The sequence below is a fragment of the Tetrao urogallus genome (genome assembly GCF_951394365.1).
Source record: "Tetrao urogallus genome assembly, chromosome: 5".
NCBI classification, from domain to species: Eukaryota; Metazoa; Chordata; class Aves; order Galliformes; family Phasianidae; genus Tetrao; species Tetrao urogallus.
In genome coordinates, this window is record NC_136818.1 from 20,005,775 (window position 1) to 20,026,251 (window position 20,477).

General features: G+C 38.0%; 1 protein-coding gene across 1 annotated transcript in view; it reads right to left on the reverse strand.

The window, feature by feature from the left end:
- VAV3 (vav guanine nucleotide exchange factor 3) overlaps positions 1-20,477 on the reverse strand; it is a gene marked incomplete at both ends in the record, with an annotated part of 154,840 nt that overhangs the window by 123,475 nt on the left and 10,888 nt on the right. The window contains one exon of the mRNA XM_079536444.1: positions 2,924-3,040. Coding sequence (XP_079392570.1) covers positions 2,924-3,040 — 117 coding nt within the window. The remainder of the gene's footprint in view (positions 1-2,923; positions 3,041-20,477) is intronic.

Consider the following 20,477-nt stretch of genomic DNA (forward strand, 5'->3'; position numbering starts at 1 on the left):
ATTTTTCCTGTAGTCTTCATGACTGTGCTTAAGTAGTCTCTGAATTCTGTCAAAGTAGAAAATCTTATCATAAGATGACAAATTCAGTTGGTTTTTTTTTGTTTTTGTTTTGTTTTGTTTTGTTGTTTTTTTTTTTTTTTTAATTAAATGCTTAATTATTTTTTTTTAAGTACCAGGTATGTAAGGCTTAAAGGGTCACCTCAGCAACAGGTCATTTACATCTCAGCACTGGTAATTACTTGCCAATTTCTGACAACTCAACTACTGTCTGTCTTACAGGATATACAGATGTTTCACAGGCTGCGGAAATTGCACGTACACATCCCATCAGCCATTCAGTCAACAATCTGAAAACGTGTCTGAGAGGATTTCTAAACCATATTATGTCATGTTTGTGCTCATAATCATTCATATTTTGCATATAATGAGGGAGAGTTTTCAAGAATTATCTTCAGAAACTGCAATATGACCTGTCTGCAGCAGATGAAAAATGTAGGGCGCTGCTTTTTTGGCCTTTTGTATGTCTGTCACTTCAATTCAGGAAGGCTGGAGATTTCACATTTGAGTGCTTATACACAGAAATAATAATTAATGCAAAAGATAAAAAGGAAAACTGGACAGAAAAAGAAAAACTTTTCTTATTCTCATCACTGGCAATAATATTCAGAATTTCCAAAGTAACAGGTACTTGATCATATGAAACCCCATGCCACCTCACAAACATTCTCAAGCTAATTGTGCAAACTAGACACTGTTAAACCAAAGAAATAACTGAGCACAATGCTAACTACACATTTCAGTGTAATTGCCAGGAAGCTGCCTACATGCTCATTTGCAGAGGCTAGTAGGACTAAAGACCAACATACCTAAGTGTAACACACCACAACTTTCAATTGCATGGCAAGCATTCATACAAGCATCCAAGAACAACAGCATAACAAAAGTGCCATTTTGCACCCAGAAGTGTGCCCAGCACAGCTTTTGCAAAGATTGCTCGGGTTCATCAAAATTATTGTCTCCACCCCCACATGCAGTTGTTACTGCACATGTAATCTCACTAAAGATTACCACACACTATTTTCTTTCAAATTTGTCACGGCATTTTCACCTGGTAGCATTCCAGGAAAGGTGACAACAGCCACTGAACAGTACCAGGAATACAAAGTGCCCTGTGTGATAGAATGGCAGCATCAGCATAAAAGCCTCAGGTCTAATTTGGTCTGGGAAAAGAAATAAAACAGTAAATACGTTGAATGGACAACTGATGGGTTTTGATTTTTTGCTGGTGCTTTTAAACCAAATCATTCTACTCACATAAAAACAAGTTTCAAAATGAACTCTGTTAAAAATACAGTTCAGAAACACGTGTCAGAAACACTTGTGCTGGGCTAAATTCAGCCTTAATTCAGAACTTGTTTACTTGTATGCAATTATACAGAAATAATAATTTGCATCACAAAGTATTTCTTCAGAATCAGGCTGTTTTTAAAAACAGACTGGTTATGTTCATGTGGTGGGAAATATGAAATATCTCAGCAATTAATTAGAAGTTACATATCAGATTTGAAGTAAATATTAAGGATATCTGATTGCCTAAATACCTTAATAAAAAAGAAATTGATAGTGTACAAATACAAAAAAAAAAACAGCAATTAGTTTTCCTTTTGATTGTGCAAGAAGCAGAGGAATTTAAATCTTTAAGGTATGTTATACTCTCAATTTGTAAAAAGAATGCACTTTAACAAATGCTTCCTCTTAAATACTATTTAAGAGGATGAAAGATACTCATTATCGCTAAGAAACAAGTGCAATTACCAGATTCCTCTCTCTCTCTTTTTTTTTTTTTTTTTTTTTTTTTTTAAACTAAACAAAGGACTTAAATACCCAGCAGAAGATTCAGTAAAAAATAGTTTGACATTTTGGCTATTAGTTTGATATTTTGGTTATTAGTCTTAACTGAAGGTTTTCAAACACACAGCCACTCTGCAGACTTGAATCACGATTGCACTCTTACATTATCTTTACTTCCATATCTGCTTACGTAAGTACTTGTTAATGAAAGTATGGGCTCTTCAAAAAAGAAATAATGTTTAAAATACAGTGAATTTGAATAAACAGCTATTTTTTCTGCTACATCATTTTCTGTGGAAATAGGGTAATGATAACCTATGACTCAAAAGCAGAAACCGAAGTTGAACAAAACGTATGCTGGCAATGACGGATCAAACAGATACGTGGGAGGCTGCGAACAATGTACTGGAAAAAGCTTTTATATTTAGAATAACTAGTGATAGGTTTAAAGAAGAATGTATTTCAGGCTGTGCAAATTAGAATAGTCACATTAACCCAATGTAGCTGTATCTGAGCTTTACAGTGGGTTAAAAAAAAAAAAAACACCTTGAAAAACTAATTGTCAATAAACAAAATTGATACAGGAAGATATGCGAATGAATTTCAAGCAGTTAAGAAAGAAGAAACATGTTGGGCACCACGTGGTCTTACAATGAAAACACCCAGAGATTCTGATTCCAAACTGTTGTTGGATTTGGTTTTGGTTGCTGTTTCTGTTGATTTTGTTTAAGACAAAAGTGCTTTTGCCACACAGTAGTTGCCCATATTTTGCCGCTTTTGCAAGTTTCTTATACATTTTAACTCGTCATCTTTCAATAAGGTTTTTAACTTAACTCTTCCCCTTTCACATCTTCTAAGTTTTCTTACCAGAAATTTCCTCCACTATTTATTAAAACCTCCAATTTCAACTTACTTTATCTGTTTTCCTAATTTTCCCCCTTTTTTATTTTTTTTTCCTCTAATGGCTGCCCATCCACAGTTACAACTTCTACATCACACCTACAAAGAAAGACTTATCCTTAAACAGCAAAGCATGAGTTTTATCAGGGTATAATTGCTAAAAGATCCTTACCTTTCCAAAGTCTCTCACATCAAACAAATCGAATGCTTCAAAAAGTTCACTTTTCTTCATCCCAAATATTTCACAACATGCCGAAAGAAAAGTCCTTATGTTCTTCAAGCAAAGAAACTAGGGGAAGGAAAACAAAAACACTAAGCATAAAGCATGACAACCAGCAACTTGTACATCAGCTCTTTGATCACAAATACTTAACAAAATTTGCGGATGCAATTGTTTCTTTTCTATATCAGCACTTCCACTGTGCTGCGACCTTCTTCTGGTTCTAATTCAGCCATAACATTCCCTGCAGTCACAGAAGCACTAACACAATTCTGCATAGAAATATTTTGTGAATATAAACCATTTTTTCACGTCAACAAAAATTATAAGCTTACTAGACATATAATTAGACTAAATTAAATTTACTTTCCAGTTCTATACAGAAAGCAAGACAAAGAACTTGAAAAGAACTTTTGATTTTTAAGAAGAATTAGCTTAATAAAATCACGTTAGTATGAAAAAGCTGAAAAAGTTGTCCTGCATGTTTCTTCTCCTGGTAAGATAAAATCCAGGTTTGAAAGCTTAATGGTCACACACTATAGACATTATGAATATATATTCACCATTCACAGGAGGAGATGAAAATGACATGTGAAAAAGTACCTTTCCTTTTATCTACCAGAAATTTAATGTCCTCAAGCCACCCTGATTTCTGTACTGAATTCAAAGGCTACTTTCTTCGCTGTCTTTTTGTATGGATGTTAGCTCCATAAAGATGTCACTGCAGATTGTTAAAATCCACTATACAATACAATACTACACCAAATACAGTATTTATAAGCAAAAATATTTCCAGTGTTCAAGTGTGCCCTTCATATGCATTTTATTAGAACATATAGAACAACTGCATAATAGAACTGAGTTCCTAGAGTTCTCCATGTTACAGTGGATTCGTAACAATATGGATTATTTACATCGGGACTGATTTTAGCATTGCTGTATGTTCCCACTTAACAGTGTTTACATGAAAACAATATTTTTGAAATTAATACAGAGCAGGTGTCACAACCGCATGTATCCCAAGTGCCCAGTAAGATTCAAACTGCTCACTCAGTCAAAATACCTTATTACTTTACTTTCAGCCTGAGACAAGAAAATACCAATTTAATAGGGAGCCTGACTTCATGTCTTACAGCTAACCAGAAAGACAGAGGAAAAAGCAGCACACCTGGTAGAACAGGCTGATTACATGCACAAATTCAAAACAGAAGTCTAGAGCAGACAACTTCAGTAGTTGTGGGCATCAATACACAGCAGGACCCCACAATCTCACTGCTGAGTGCCACTAAAGCCATCACAGGAGCTCCTAGCAAGGTACCTGCAACAAGCCCTGAGTAGCAACTGACAACACATACACCAAGTCTGAGGGCCTGCAGGTGGACACGCTGGTACTGCAGCCTCAAGCCAGCCCACGGCCTCCCCACACACCCAGCCGCGTGGCCCCACGTGCTGCACAGCTACACTAGGCTGCATCGTGCTGCACAGCCAGCAGGGCTGCTTGGTGAGCATGCTGTGCTCATGTACGCCTGCAGTTACAAATACTGAAATATGAGAAAGTGTGCCTAGATTTCTTAGTCAACCCCACAACCTTCTCTCATTTCACAGAAATTATGATTTTCAAGTTGAAATTATTTAGAAGATAGAGCCTGCTAACAGATAAGGCGTACACACGCCTTCCACTCTCATCCTGCAAGAAAGCACCAGAAGACTGGTTTAAAACAAAGTGATTATTGGTTTTTGTTTTCTTTCTTAAGTTTTTTTTTTTTTTTTTTTAAATCACTATCCTGAAAGCCATCAAGGTCTACTAAGTTTGTCCATGCAGAGTACAGTCTTATTAATGATTTAACCACAGTCAATTTCTTGCCGTTGCCAGTTTTAATACTCACTGAAAAAACTCAGAATTCCCTTCTTTCCCTCTAGAAAGTGCTGAGTTTAGATCAGGGATGATAAGCTCTCACATAAAGACAGCTCACAGCTGCATTAAGTTGCTTACCTTTAGAAAGAGAACCAGAAGTTAAGGGGAGAGACAGGAGCTGTCACAGACCTGAAACCTGGCCTAGATTTGGCTGAATTATTTCCATAAATTGCATTTGTTTTTTTAAGGTAGATGAAACTGCTTGCATATCAGCAGGCATGCACAAAAGAAAACACTCTTTCCATTCTGCAAAACTTCTCCAAGTTCTCCCAGCAGAGAATAAAAGGTAAATATGGCAGTATTTTGTCCAAAACTGCATATCAGTCATTTCAAACTGGAGAGGAATATTGTGAAACTAAGTTTCCCTAGCCCTCTGTTCTTAGAAGAAAAGGTTAAAGCATTTGCACTTCAAGTAAGAAATGTAATCCTTATGCACGTTCTAACAGAAACCAGAGGATTCTTATCCACACTCCCCACCTCAAACTATTTGGGAGTTTTGTTTTTTTTTTTTTGTTTTTTTTTTTTTTAATACTCGCTTATTCATTAAGTGTCAAAGTGCGCCTAATATACATCATATGTTAAACAGGCTCAATGTAATTATAATCCAATATTCAAGAACCATAAGACAACACTGCAGTTATATTGCTTGTCTTGTACGATCCAGAAACCACGCACTAAGCGTTTGTCAAACCTATCCACACTTGGGACTGGACCACATCATCAATTACAGACTGCCAAATGGTGCCTCTAACAGAACAGGCCTCCAGACAATACAGACTAACCCCTGCCCATTCATAGGAAGCCTAATGAGTTTAGCAAGGCAGCTAATGATTTAGTAACCAATTTTCTCTTGCGAAACTGAAAATGAAAGGCTTATTTCTGAATTACACTAACCACAGTAGCTACCTGGATGTAATTCAGACTGCTAAAACCAAAAGCTGTTTACATTATATGCATACAGTTTTCAGAAGAGCACGCAAGTAAGAAAACTTTTTTTTTTTTTTTTTTTTTTTTTTTTACGAAGAACTAACTATCCACTGCTTATATTTTGTAAAAGTCAATTAAATTATCCAGAAAACTTCCAGAAAGATTTCGAAAACATCACTATAATCACCTAAAGAAACCATTTTCTCACTGAAAACAAAGATTTTTATTCACTGTGGTTTTTGTACAACAAATTAGTAAAAGAAACCTCAAAATTAAGAAAGAGCACACACCTAAATCTGAGGAAGTTCTCTAAAAGACAACCCTCTTTGCCAGCAATGAGAATGTAGCACCAGTCTGCAGTCTGTCAGTAACAAGAATGGTCCTGAGGATATTTGGAAACTTACTACATTTTTTTTGTTTGTTTCTTTTAGAAACAAAAACATTATGCTTTGGTACACCACAGGGAGATCAAAGGAATGAGCAGTTCTTGTACAGGTGTAAAGAGAGCTAAATGTCTCCCATTTGGACTGAGCTCTGAAGCTCTCCTCCGCAGGAAGCATCATCTTTCAGTACAAGAACTGGTTTCTCTTCATTATTTTGAGACATACTCTCTAGGACACCACAGTCTAGAATTCTTGATACATGGATCAGCCAAAAAATTGCAGCAGGATAATGGAAGACACAATACTAAAACACACTAGTGAAAAATAAAGCTCCTATCTGGCTCTGCTCCAGGTAAATCATGAGAGGAGAGCACGCTGAGCACCCAGATACAGACTTCAAAAATCACCATCCTCTGGGGATGGCCAGTGCCCTGAAAACACATGGACAAGTGTGATAGTTCCACCCATCCCTGCCATTTTCTGTGCAGCAATGGATGCTGAGCACAGACAGCTTCACAGGATTTCCTCTTTGGCACTAAGCTTGGAGAAATAGTATCACAAAGTATATTTAGTATACTGATGGTGGGGAAAAAAAAATCATTTCATAACGCATGCTAGTTTTGCTCCATTTTCAATATTAACATCCACAGATTACCAAGATACTTATAAAGCAGTCCCAGACGTGCCACCAAACAGGTACTTACACTTCTACCAGCAGATCATGTTGTTATTGCTGGTGCTGCTGACATGTTACAACTCCTACAATGAGGCTTTTTTATAAAACAGATTAGAGCACTATTGGCTTCTGGTCCATCCTGCTCAGAGTTTAATTTCCTAGCAGGTATTAAGACAATATTTATTGAAATGAAGAACAAGTTTGAGAAAAAATAAAAAACAAAACTAACATCAAAAGATGGAGCTATTGTTTGCATGTTTGATAGTGTATTTGTATGAACGTAAATTGGAACTGAGCAGATAAACCAAATTATACTCAATTCCACACAAAAACTATGCTCCTTTCTACTATAACATTTGCTATTTGACACAAAAATAAACATTTACTTGAGGCTTTGTCAACATAGTGCGTTGTTATGAATACTGACAGAAATGTATAGAAATTCTTCACAAAAGAAACTGAATAGAAATGACTAATTAGACACAAAAAGCACAGGCAGGACTATCACTGCCTAGAGGAAGATAGATTTCTCTAGCCAGGCTTCTAATGAAGTGAAAGACTAAATGCAAACAAAAAAAAAAAAAAAAAAAAGAAAACCAATTCCATATACTCTCTATTACTATAGTCTTCAAGGTATTTCCCAGAGAATATATTCTTGCACTGAACTACTTCAATAGAATTAAACTCTGTTAGTAGGGACCGTACTCTGTATCTAGACATAGCTTCTGTACTAAAAGTGCTCCTAAGGGAGTTCAGAGACCAACATAAAGAGTATTGAAGATGAAATTCTACCATTAGACATTCACATGGAACTGCAACACAGCAATATCACTCAAGCAAGTGAAAACCTAAAGGCCATGAAAAAAAACATTTAGAGAGAAAGGCATTTTCATTATACTCCAACATCTTTCCCAAGTTCCTAATTACTAGGAGTGGAAAAACCAGCAATTGGTATTTATTTCAATTCCATCTCCATTATAGGATTCGGTTATAACAGAGTAAACTTCAGTAGATATCAGCATTCTTGTATTTGTATATGAATCATCAGACATTTATATAGCATGTAGGACAAGCCAGAACAAAGCACTAAGCACAGCATAAGCTGAAGATTGAGCCTCTGAGGTGATCTGAAGAGATGCTGAGCTATAAAGGGACATTAAATAGAAAGCAGGGAGCTATTATTTTTTTGTCAGGAGAAAAGTGAGTTTTTTCCTCTCCTTTTGAAATTAAGTTCACAAAGTATAACACCAGTATTTCTTAAGCATGCACTAATTCCAGTGTACTCTTTCAGACATCATATCCCTGTTTGCTCCATGCCTGCACCTCCCAGCCTTTGCAACGCTGCGATCACATGCAAAGATGTCATAAGGTTCCCAGAAGCAAGGCTAGTTGTTCTTAGCAGCTAACATGGAAGAACAATGACAAAAAGAGCAAAGACGATTTTGCTTAGCTAATTGTCCTCTCAATACACCTTGTCCCCTTTGAGAGGAACAGGACCTGTAAACCAAAATATCACCTTCCCCCTCCTTCTCTAACAGCACTGCTCTATGAAATACATACACAGCTGCAGCTCCTTGCCTTTGACTCAACAGCCTCATCAGCCACAGGGGCATACCCAAGAAGTGGGGGGGTTTATGTAACAGCAGACATGAGTGACAAAAATAGCTGAGGAAAGGCCAGACATTCAAAGTAAGCATACAAAAGGGAAGTAATCAGATGAGTGAATTTGGCTTTAATTCACGCATCTCAGAAGGCACAATCACTTGTGGGTGTTGGTTTTTTTTTTTTTATTTTGTTAAATTCTGATGTTGCATGCAAGAAAGCACATACAAGATGGAAGGTTTTTCTGTCAGTCCTCATTTATAACTCTAACAAAGCAGAGTTAAGCAAGGACAGAAGGCAGAAAAATAAAAGGGAACAGATCATTGCCAGAATACTTTCATGCTCTTCCAAGATCTCAGCACTTAGTGCAGAACACAGGCTCTTGACTTTTCCTGTCCTGAGGATGATGATGACAAAAGATTAGCTGGGAAGATCTCCCTTATTTCCATCCTGTTGCTGTTGCTATATACACATATAAAGAAAATACACATATATTTGGACAGCCATATACAATAAAGAAAAAAAAAAAAAAAAAAAGGTACTTACAGACAGAGCTGTTCTTATATTGAGGGCTCCTCTTTGCAAGCCAAGCTAGACAGTCCCCCAACACCTGCCATCTAACAGACTGATCCCAAAAGCAGGGTCACCAAAGTAGGCATGCGTTACACCTCTATTAAACTTAACAAATTTTAATGCTCATATGATCATTAACATTACTAGGTTCTCAGACAAAGCGGGAGCCCATTGTGGTAATGATGGAATTGCATGTTCAGGGTTAAAAATTCAACAGACGTCGTTCCTGGCTCCTTCACAGATTTCGGCTGCCAAAAAGATTAGATTAGTTCTGCTCTGCCAACAGGAGTAATTATCACTATATGCAGTAAAAATAGCTGTAAGGATTCCCAATGAATGAAGTACAGACACACTGATGAAGTCTTAATTCAGCATCTATTAATGTCTTCTCCTGAGCCAGCAAGAGCAAAAAAGCAATATCAAAGTCAAGAACAGAGATTCAACATTTGTATCACTCATGTGCCGTTTTCTCATGAAGCTCCAAAGACTTGGAATTCTGCTATGCAAAAGAGCCGTAAGGAATTTGAAGACCAAATCAGTGCAATAGAACGAGTGCTCCTTTTTTCAGTAAGATGTTGAAAGCTAAAAAGTTATCTCCTAAGTTTCTGGGGTTGGAGCATAAGAACACAAGTGAGGATTACTCTGACTCTTAGATGAAATATTAACTTGCAAAAGATCATTAAAAAGAAAAAGAAACTAATAAACACAGGAAGAATCAGTTTTAGGTCCTACATTTGGCCTCCAGATCTGCAAACCATCTCTATTATTCAGATAATTAATATTTTTAAACTCCTAAGCAGGAGCAAACAAGCTAAATGTTAAATACCTTCTAACCTTCACTTTCCAAAAAGGATTGCCAGGAAGTATTTTTAGTTCTGTCACAAAGCAGACACGCTAATAGGGATGCAGGAGACAGCACACCGGGTTCCGAAAAAGGCAGGATCATTAGTAGCATCTATGCAGTTCTTTTTGTATAATCACTTAAGGCAAGAATCATTTTTGGGTAACAAAACATGCAAGACTGGTGCTACTATATCACCACGAGGAATTTTGCTTAGAATTGTGCTTTGAAGAAAAGAGCAGATGTTCCTTAATTCTGACAGTGTGCTTTAATGTGCAGTCTTGCAGACAGAACAGCTAGGGAGATGTGTGGAGTTAAGATGTGGGCATTCTTTGAAGGCCTACACAACACACAGCATGCTGTATGAACTATGAAACATTAAATTCCTTTGAACCATTGCTAACACAGTACTAATATTAATAACATCTTCTTTATTTGCTCAGTTAATGTAGTAATTAAATATTCATGGAAAAGCTCCTCTTAAAATTCCTGACTACTATTCAATTGTGTCTATTGCATTTTGGCTTGAGTAAGGAGTTTAGTTTATGTACATTTGCTCTTCTCTTTGCTTCAAATAAAGAAAATAGAAATTGAAAGTTGAAGAAAAAGCTGAGGAAGCACAAAATATTCCAAGCTTTGCTAGTACTGGTATGGAGGGAAGGGAGGGTAGGAGTAAAACACTCTAGACACTCTGGGCTCCTGACTCTCTCCTTGCCTATGCCAGCACCATGACACCGATTAACAAGCGAGGGCAAAGAAACATGTAAATTCTGTGTTCCTTATGTCCTTCTACAAGCCATGAAACCAGCAACTTCTAAGTAAACAGTCAACAAAACCTATTCAGCAAACAGCTGCCATGTCCCACAGTGCATACAGGATCAAGCATTGCCACGCTGCCCCAGGAAACCTGCCCTCCTTGGCCTGTTGCAAGTTACAGAATAAAACGGAGCTTTGCGGTAGCACAGTCACAAAACAGACAGGAATTTTTACACCACAGAATCCCAAATGCAGGAATTCCCCAAGTTACAGGTTTAATTAGAAAGAGGCAGGGGTGGGAGCTCAGGACAGTATCCTGTTGTAAATACAAGTTTTTGGGGAGCCCTTTGTTCCCTGCTGGCAAGACTTAACACGTCTATTCCACAGTATCTCATCAAAAAAAAAAAAAAAAAAAAAAAAAAAAAAACAGTAATTAGAACACTGAATTAAGTATGCAAAGTGCACACAGATTAGCTAAGAGGTTCCTGTGCTTAGTTACCTTTTCAAATGACTGGCCCTAATCCATCTTACCTCCTGAAGCTGCATCCCTGAAAAAAGCAAGAATACAAAGGGAACAGGGAACACAATCCTGAGAAGAGGAAGAATAGGAAGAAAACAGAAGCAAGGAAGTGAAAAGAGGACAACAGGAAATGGAACAGCAAAGGAAGAGAGACAGTGAAACAAAGGTTGAAAGAAAAAAAAAATAAAAATAGGCTAATAGAAAGATCCAGTGAGAAAAACAATTTAACTAATACAAGATTTGTCTCATGTTTAAATCATGGGAAAATATTAAGCAAGTCTAACACAAGGGAACAATATGTTAACACGTGGGTGTTTAAATGCTTCAGGCAAAACTATTTATAAAGCTGCCATTTACAGTGAGATAGTGGTCACCATGAATTGTATTTACAACCCTGACAAGGAAAATGCTTCTGTGAAGAGTAGAAGTGTGAAGGATGCATTTTCATCAGTTCTAACACAGAGTTTCTAATCATTTAAATTTCAGCTTTGTTAATGAAACACTAGCAGTCTCATGAAACTGTTCAATAATTGGAAAAACCTCGAAACCTTTACCTACATAGAGTATCTAAACATATACAGGAATTTAAAAAGCCTAGAAGATACAGCCTATTTGAAACATTAAATCTACAAAACAAATGGACAATTTCAAAGAAATTAGCACCAATTCTTTCATGACCAATATAGGAAAAAAAATAAATAAATAAAAGGAAAAATAGAAAATTATATCTACGCTCAAACCACAAAGAATCTTCCAGCTACAGAGATCTTCACATTGCTACAAAGAACACCCAACACGTTTCAGACTTAGTCTGGCACACTAAGATGCTGCTTCCACTGCATTTTCATGTCATTAATTCATGACTGTGTTTTACGTTTACAAATCTCTATTGTTAGAAGACACAGCAGAAGATTTTCATACAAAATTTGCATTTAAGATCCATAGTTCGATTCAGTTCCTTTTTGGAATTACAATCCCTTTCCCAATGCCTCGCCCCAATTTAGAATTAAGCCCCCATTGAATTCCATCCAAACTGAATCTACACTATGCAAGTCATGTTCTGATACCCTGGATATTCCTACAACGCTAAACCTGGATTCCAGCCACCACATTCCTTTGTGGAGGCTCATAAGATTTTTTAAAAAATAATTTTAAAACTAGCCTGTACTTGCTCATTCTTTTTCAACTACAGTCTCCAAACTTTCTATATGTAACACAGATTCAACCTTTATTTTTTACAATTTTAAGAACAAAACATTCAAGCCTGCATGGAAATTCAACAAAATAGAACACTTTAAGGGTTAGTAAGCATCTGTTACATTTAAATCTAGTCCTAATAACTCCTACACACTTCTATTTCTTATCAGTGGATCATATTGCTCATGTACTAGGCCTGTGATTTCCAGCATAAAAGAGCAACATTCTCACTTTCATTCATAAGTGTCAACACACGTGAATCCTGCAACATTTTAAATGCTTTCTTGAATTGCATGAGTAATATTTTCCAGGCTCTTATAACAATGGAATTAACTCCAAGCAAGATCCGAAGACGTAGTTAAGCTCCTTACCAATTACTCAATATGAACATTGCAGTCCTTCATTTTAAAAATCCACTGTTACATTTTTGCTAGTGTGCCATGTCAGGTTCGCAGCGTATTAGGCTGCTCTCTACAGTAAGGACAGGTTTTTCAAAACTTGGTGAGCACTTCTCAGGGATTGCCAGCTCAGTAAGTAGAATGGCAAAGCCCAGAAGCCCTAACTATAAACCTTTGTGAATAGTCATGTCTGACAAACTCCAGCAGTAAATTTGCAGGATTGGAAGTGAAAATGCAGTAGACACCATGAATACTATATATTTTTCTTTTTCCTTCTACATATTGTGGTATTCTCTGCAGCTTTAATATATTGTTGCAGCACCAAATGTGATCTTTATTGCACTGATGGCCAAAAAGTTTCAATCTCAAAAGTTGAGGAAGAAAACTGAGAGCTCTCAACTTTATCAAACTTGTAATATCTTTGCACAGAGCTCCATTTTACTTATCACGCTGACAAATTCAGTTACATTTGCAACCTTAGCAGTCAATCATTTTCTGCTAACAATGTTACCTATTAAAAGCAAATCCAGAGTTGGTTTTACTGTTCCTAAATTCTCATGTATTTATCAGACAGAGCAATGGGCACTGCTCAGCTACATCATCCTTTTCTGTTCAGTAGTGAAATAAGATGAGCCTGGTTAAAGTTCAGCTGAACGTGTAACTTGCATTCATCAAACAGGCATCACATGCACCATCTGTACTTCTACCCCCAAGCAAAGATGTTACAAACCATTTTGCCATACCAGTGCCTCAAGTCTCACTCTTGAGCTAAGACTGGGACCAAGACTGAGCTGCTCTTACGACTAAATAATCAAATTGCAGCAGAAAGGAAAACTGCTTTACCCTTTGGGCTCTTCAGGTCTCATATTTCTTCCTGCCCTCCAGAAGGTGAAAGATTTTGTGAAAAATACAAAAGAGCCACAATCTTCAAGCCCCCGTGCAGCTGCTCTGAAGTGGGAGCAGAGATGCAATCATCACCACAGCTTGCTTTCACTCACCAGTTTTCCCAATCCCTTCCCCAGCATAAGGAAGCACAGGGACCTTCACCCAGACCTCACTGAACTGCAAGAGAACTTGCCACTTGGGTCATCATACACCTGATGAGACTTAACTGATCACAACAGGAAAATGGGAAGCCTGAGGCAAAAAAACTTTCTTCAAGATAACACCGAGCAGGTAAAGCAGTTTTAAAAGTGGAAGCGCTACTCAACAATTTATTTTCTCTGTCAAGGAGATGTAAGCACACAACTGTGCATGGACCGCATGTTTAACCAGCAGCAGTGCTTCCAAGAATGGGTTCTCAAGCATGGAGTGTCACACCTTCACAATCTGCACTAAGTAAAATGCATCATTACTTCAACCTAAAATTGGAAGAAAAAAAAAAGTATGATGCCATTTATTCCATAAATAAATAAATGATCTAAAGCTCTGATACTTTATTTTATACAGCACTGCAAGTTTTTCCATAGAACAAAAGTCATTTGAGTGATTTCTGTGTCTGACTTAATCGATCTGATCTTTTACGGTACTGCATTACCTCAGATGAGCTTTAAAAAACACTTGCAGTGTTAATGACAAAGCTTTTCCAAAATACTTAAAAGCCAATACATAGACCACAATCTGAAGCTTAAGAAGATCTAGCAGACCACACTTACTAACTGAGTAAGATGAAGCAACTTACTCTGAGTCTGCTACCCACCACTTGCACTGGATATCCCTCCAGAAGGATAAGCAACTATTTTCCTCCCTCAGGCCTCTGCCATGACCTCCTCCTACAATGTCTCTTTCCCAAGCTGAACAATCTTTCCTTCTCTGTGGAGCTGTTCTTCACCAGAAAGCATTTGATAGTTTTGAAAAACCCTATTGTCCTTCTCCACACCTTTCTCATTTTCTTACATCCTTTTTAAAACAAAAGGCCACAACTAAGTGACTGTGGATTATGCAGAGGATCGCAAAGACATAATAAGCTGTGATGCATAATGGTATAGTTAATGTTCAGAGGACAAAACAAGTGGCCACGAATATGATTTGCTAAATTCTTCAGGTGCCACATCCTCACCAAAACAGACCGCTGCTGTGAAGAATCTGGTCCAGATGACCCTAAGATACAGAGCTAGATGAAACAAGGCTTTGATCCACAGCTGCAACTCCTATGATTTCGACATCAACAGGACACAAATACACAGTTCTCAAGCTTCCAAAAATGCTCTGCAGTAGAAATCAATTAAAATACAAGTCTAACACTTCTGCACTTGCAACTGTTTCTCACACAGGCATTCGCAAGTCCAGCCAGTGCTAGGCAAACTCTCTTCCACTTCTTCAGTGACAAGCATTCTTCTTAATTAAGGAATTCAAAGTGTCACAATGAGAAAATCAATTAATTTTAAATCAAGTTGTACTACCAGCAACACTATATTCCAATATATTCCAAATAACTGAAAATATGCTGACTATTTATGAAGCTTCATGTTTCCTTTCCTGAGGATGCTGATAAACAGCGAGAGGTAAACTTGACATGTTTCAACCAAGTACTGGCATAAGTCTTCACTGTCTAGAAGGCTGCATTTGCTCAATCCAGCTGCCTGCCAAAATGGAACACATCACTGAAGCAACCTGAACTCATATGGCAAATGTGTTCAAGTCACAAACTCCTACTTCCACTGGTATGAATTATCAGCCTCAGCAGAGGGAAATGAGTGAATGATCATGGAAATTAAGCTGTCACTTCTGCACGTGGCCCGTTTGATGCCTCCACTGAATCATACCAATGTACTGCCTCTGCAGACCTTGAGGTGCATACCCATGAATAGTCCAAAACTTGATTTCGAAAGATGCCACTTTGGCATCTCACAAAGTAAAATGTAACCATGAGCACGGATTCATTGGGAAAGATATTTATGAAAAAATATATATATATTTTACTTAAAATCCAAAAGCACCAAACACTATTAGATCATCTAAACCAATCAAGTGGTGAATAAGCACTAGGTTACAACAGAGAGTCATCCAGCATTGTCCCAACTCTCACTTCCCAAGCTATTTGCAACCCTACCATCAGTGCCAGTGAGCAGCCTGCATTACCCGACCATACTGCATGCTGAGTCTTAAGGATAGTCATTCCATTTTTCCTCCAATTCAACTCAAAAATTTTTTTTTCTAAGTCACTGTAATGTAGTTGGCTGTTTCCAATAGCTCATGATAACAAACACTCAGTCAAGGCTGAACACAAAACCCAGTGTCATTACTGAACATCCAGTCCTCAGCATGTGAAATCCAGGAGAAAAGCACACCTGGAAGCTGCCTTTTACAGAAAGCAGCATGGAGCTCCAGGGCCTCTCAAACTCATGAAAAATATACAGATGAGTACTGGAAACTTTCTCCCCAAGACAGGACATGACAGCCACAACTGTAGGAAATCCCCAGGAGGTACGTTACTGGTCCCTGAACTCAATGAAGGGGCTGAAGCCTGCCTACTGTATTCATTGAATTAAGCCTATTAAAATCAGAATCTGGCTATAAAAAAATAGAACAAATTTATTTACTATTCTATGAGCAGTGTAAACTAAGAAGATGCAGATTTAACTCATTTTTTTGAAAGCATTCCTATCATCCTAAATTCAACATTGTCAATAAAAATTGAGTTTATAAAGCACACACATCAGAGCAAGGTGTTGCCTACCTTCACAGAACTACTTGAAAACCAACAATCACTGCTGTCATGGCTAAAAAAAAAATTGCATAAGCAGTAATCTATCACTAGTTTTGGTACTGATGCATTCAAAAAGGAAAACATAGCACCATAGCACAGAGCCAGTAAAAGCATTTGCCTGCCTGTGAGTTGTAGGCAAATATTTTCTTTAAAGCTATTATACAGAAGAGCACATTCAGAACCAAAACAAGCAGCTGCTGTAACATACTTTCAGACTTCTGAACAGGCATCAGAACAAATGATTCTTCAGGATGTTTTCCATTTACGGAACACTGAATACAAACATTGGAGCAAAGCTGTAAGAATGTGTAGAAAGCCTAGACTTACACTGAGTTGTTCAATGCTGTTCTGTTCTACAGTCTAGTCTGCTAAATACAGTGAAACCTAAATAAAACAGTGTGATCCTGCACAAGCACCTATCTTCTAAAAGTCACAGTAGTTTGGTGTGATAATAAAGCAGGTGGAAATTAGAAAGCACAACAAAATCAATATATATGCAGTTGGTAACTGGGATTTTGTAACAATTACAGATTTTCTTCTGCCTCTGCATGGAAATGGTTCTCAGCACAGGGGGGAATAAGAGTTGTTTTCAGACTAGCAGACATGATAACAGAGCAAGGCTGAGTTTTTTCTCTTAAGTCAGATAAGCAGAACGACAGCATGGAGTCTTGTAGCAAAGGACAAATTTGTTCTATCTGTTGAATGAAGTAAGCATAGCATGAAAAACTAGACAGAAAAAAGATTTAGCAACATAATTTGGAATGGATCAGAAGTGAGGTTATGCAAAATACAGGCAGGATAATAAGGAAGCAAAGCAATTGAAACAGACCCTTGCAACCAGCTTTACAGCTACATTCACTGTTTTTAATGGACATCCTAATTGCTGCTTTCAGAAACTAGCATTTCCCTGCTTGTGACAATGATATCCTACCTTTAAGTGCGCTTCCACAAAAAATATATAAATATAGACCACAATATAGTCCCAGCATGCAGTAGGGACCTGAACTATACATCCTAATTATTTAATTTCTGCACAACTCATTCATTATTAAATGAAACTACAGGAGCAGCTACTTGGATATTTTCTGCACTGGAGACTGGAAACTCACAAGGCTGTGACTCAGTATTCCCCACTGGGGAAGGCTGTGCCACACACAACTGACCAAGCTGTCTGATCCTTATCAGGTGACTCACGAGTCTGCCAAAACCCAGGTCCAGTTCCGCCACCAGCCTGTGGCCACCCCAGTGGAGCCACAGCATCCTGCACAGGGCTTCACCACCTGCTCCAGCATCCAGGGCAAGAGAAATGAGTTACCTTAACACGCAAAGAAACTGTTGAATTTACATGCTGCCAGCAACAGACAGTGCAAACTGTATTTGCTTTAAGTCCATGCTCTGCAATTTGCATTAACTCTCTAGGAGAACTTACAGACTGTCCATATTTTACACTCTGTTTAGACATACAGATCTCATCTACCCACACATTTATGGCAGCAATGCCAGTCAGGAAATGCAATAGAACTGAACTGAAAATGCAAGTAGAAACAACAACTGGATATTAGAGGCAATATTTATTTATGTGAGAAATAAAATGGAAAACATGACAATTTCATTTTTGTAAATCACTACACCTACCCAGCAGGAAACCTCAAGGACCCCCTAACGCAACAACATGGAAATCACTTCTCTTTTTGGTCAGACATCATTGTTTTGAAAATGTGAAATTTGATGGTTAAAAGGAATCATATCCACTTCAATGCCAGCCAGAAAAAAAATTAAACAACTGCCATTCATTTATTTCCTCCTTATAATTCTTGGAAGATTTCTATTTCCAAAGGTTTCAAATTCTCCTAATGCAGACAAACAGCATGATAAGTAATACCAAGGGAGCAGACATGCTCCAAACAATTTTTCTAATGCTGACAAAAAAAACCACTTGAATTTCATCATCTTGCATCTTCTTTTCAGTCAATCTATAGTCACTCAAGTTCTTTAGTTTACTTTTCCCTTTGGACATTAGCAAACTTTTAATCAATAATTTAAGGGGGGAAAAATATACCAGAGAGCCTTCCTCTCTGGTACAGGCAAAGACACAGTTTTACTTCCCAATTTGCAAAAACACCTTCACATAGTCATAGCCCCTTCCCAACACGACTCTTTACAGAAGAAGAGTATCCAACAGAAAACATGAGAAGACCCCACAGAGGCAGCATCAGAAATTCAGCGGACCAGGCCAAAGAGTAGGTGACATGAGAGACAGCCTCCCCCAAAGACAAGGAAGCAGGCACGGTCATCGCCATCCCTTGCAGGGTGTGACTTAGAAGACTAAGAACTTCCACAGGTGAATACAGAGACATAACAATGGCTGGAAATAAATATCACCACTAGCAAATACTACAATTTTGAAAGGAAACTCTGCTGTTAAAATTCACTTACCACTATAAGATTAATATAAGGTTGAAGGAAGCATAAAGGAATGGGCCAAACTTCACAGTGCAAAACTTGAATGATAGAAAGCACTAAAGTGACTAGAACACTAAGCAAAAACCACGTCCTTCCTAGCAGCATGGATCATTTCTAGAGAAGCATGTGAGGGAAGCTATTCTGAAGTTACAAAAGACCCAGTACTGAAGCCCACAGTCACTGAGCTGGATTAAGTTCTCATCACAAAACAAGGTTCGAAGTTGCTCAAGGGCTTTAAATGATATGAAACCATAAAGTCAGCCAGGACATCAAGCTGAATGTCACAATAATTATCCTTCAAGTACACACTGTCTCTTGGTGCTCAGGAACCGCATGAAACCATTTGATTTTACTCCCATCAGAACTTGTGTTAACTCACAACACATGGTAGCGTTGAACTGTTTCACATTCACAAAGAAAAAAATTAATGGAATAATGGAGCAAATCAAGACAGGAGATGCTTGTTTGCAGGACAGTAATTAACCACTTATGGCTTGATCCTACAGAGCTGTCAATTCCAGTCTTCAGTGAAGGGCCCAGTAGGGATGGACACTTCCTCTGCTTGTAGCACCAGGGGCTATATCAGGCCTATCTTGACAGCATCCAATCTAAGAAAGCAAGGGACTAAAACTTTAGACATGAAGAAACAAGCTATAGCCTGAATAAATTAACTATGATTCCCTAAGTGATCTCCAATACATTACTTTTTAACTTTCCATCTAGCCCGATATCTGTTTTCTGACTTAAGGTTTGCATTAGCTCTCCTGGTAGTCCCTCATGGACATAGTCCAAAGGAAATCTTCTGGCAGGTCAGAAACTCATATAATCATAAAAGCATTTCAGTTGAAAAGACCACTAAGATCATCTAGTCCAGCCACCAGCCCACCTGCATCTGCTCATCACTGCTTTAAACCATGCCACTCAGTGTGATATCTACTCTTTTCTTGAAAACCTCCAGGGATGGTGACTCTACCATCTCTCTGGGCAGCCAGTTCCAATGTCCATCCTCAGCCAAAAGATGGGTAATTTAAATCCCCAAACTGTTTTCTACTCTTTATTTTTCTCTCACCTCCAGCCTGTGAAGAAGAAACAAAATTGTCATGTCTATCAGACACTAAAAAGCAAGTAGAACTCAGTGGAAAAGATAATGAAATGATGGAGATGGGTGCACAGCCTGAGGGAGCTGCAGCCTGAGTGTGCTGGCAGTTTCTGCCTTGCAAGCAACACAGAAAATCAATCTGGAGAAAAAAAAAAGAGCAGTTAAAAATAACTATCATTCCCATCTGCAACTGCTCCCACAGGACAGAGGCCCTGCCTATGTATATCACTGCCGCAGTGGCATGCAGCTCCAGAGTTTGGTGGGACAGGCGGAAATCAAGTAAAAAATTTATGTTACCATCATTTATGACAATTACTGAAAAGCAGCTTAAATCGTCACAACAAAAGATTTCTGATCAAATGCAGCTTAGATGCTTAAAAAGCACAGTTTGCTGCTCCTACAGGTATGGCTCCCACTGGAGCTCCCTGCCCAGCACTTGCACCCACA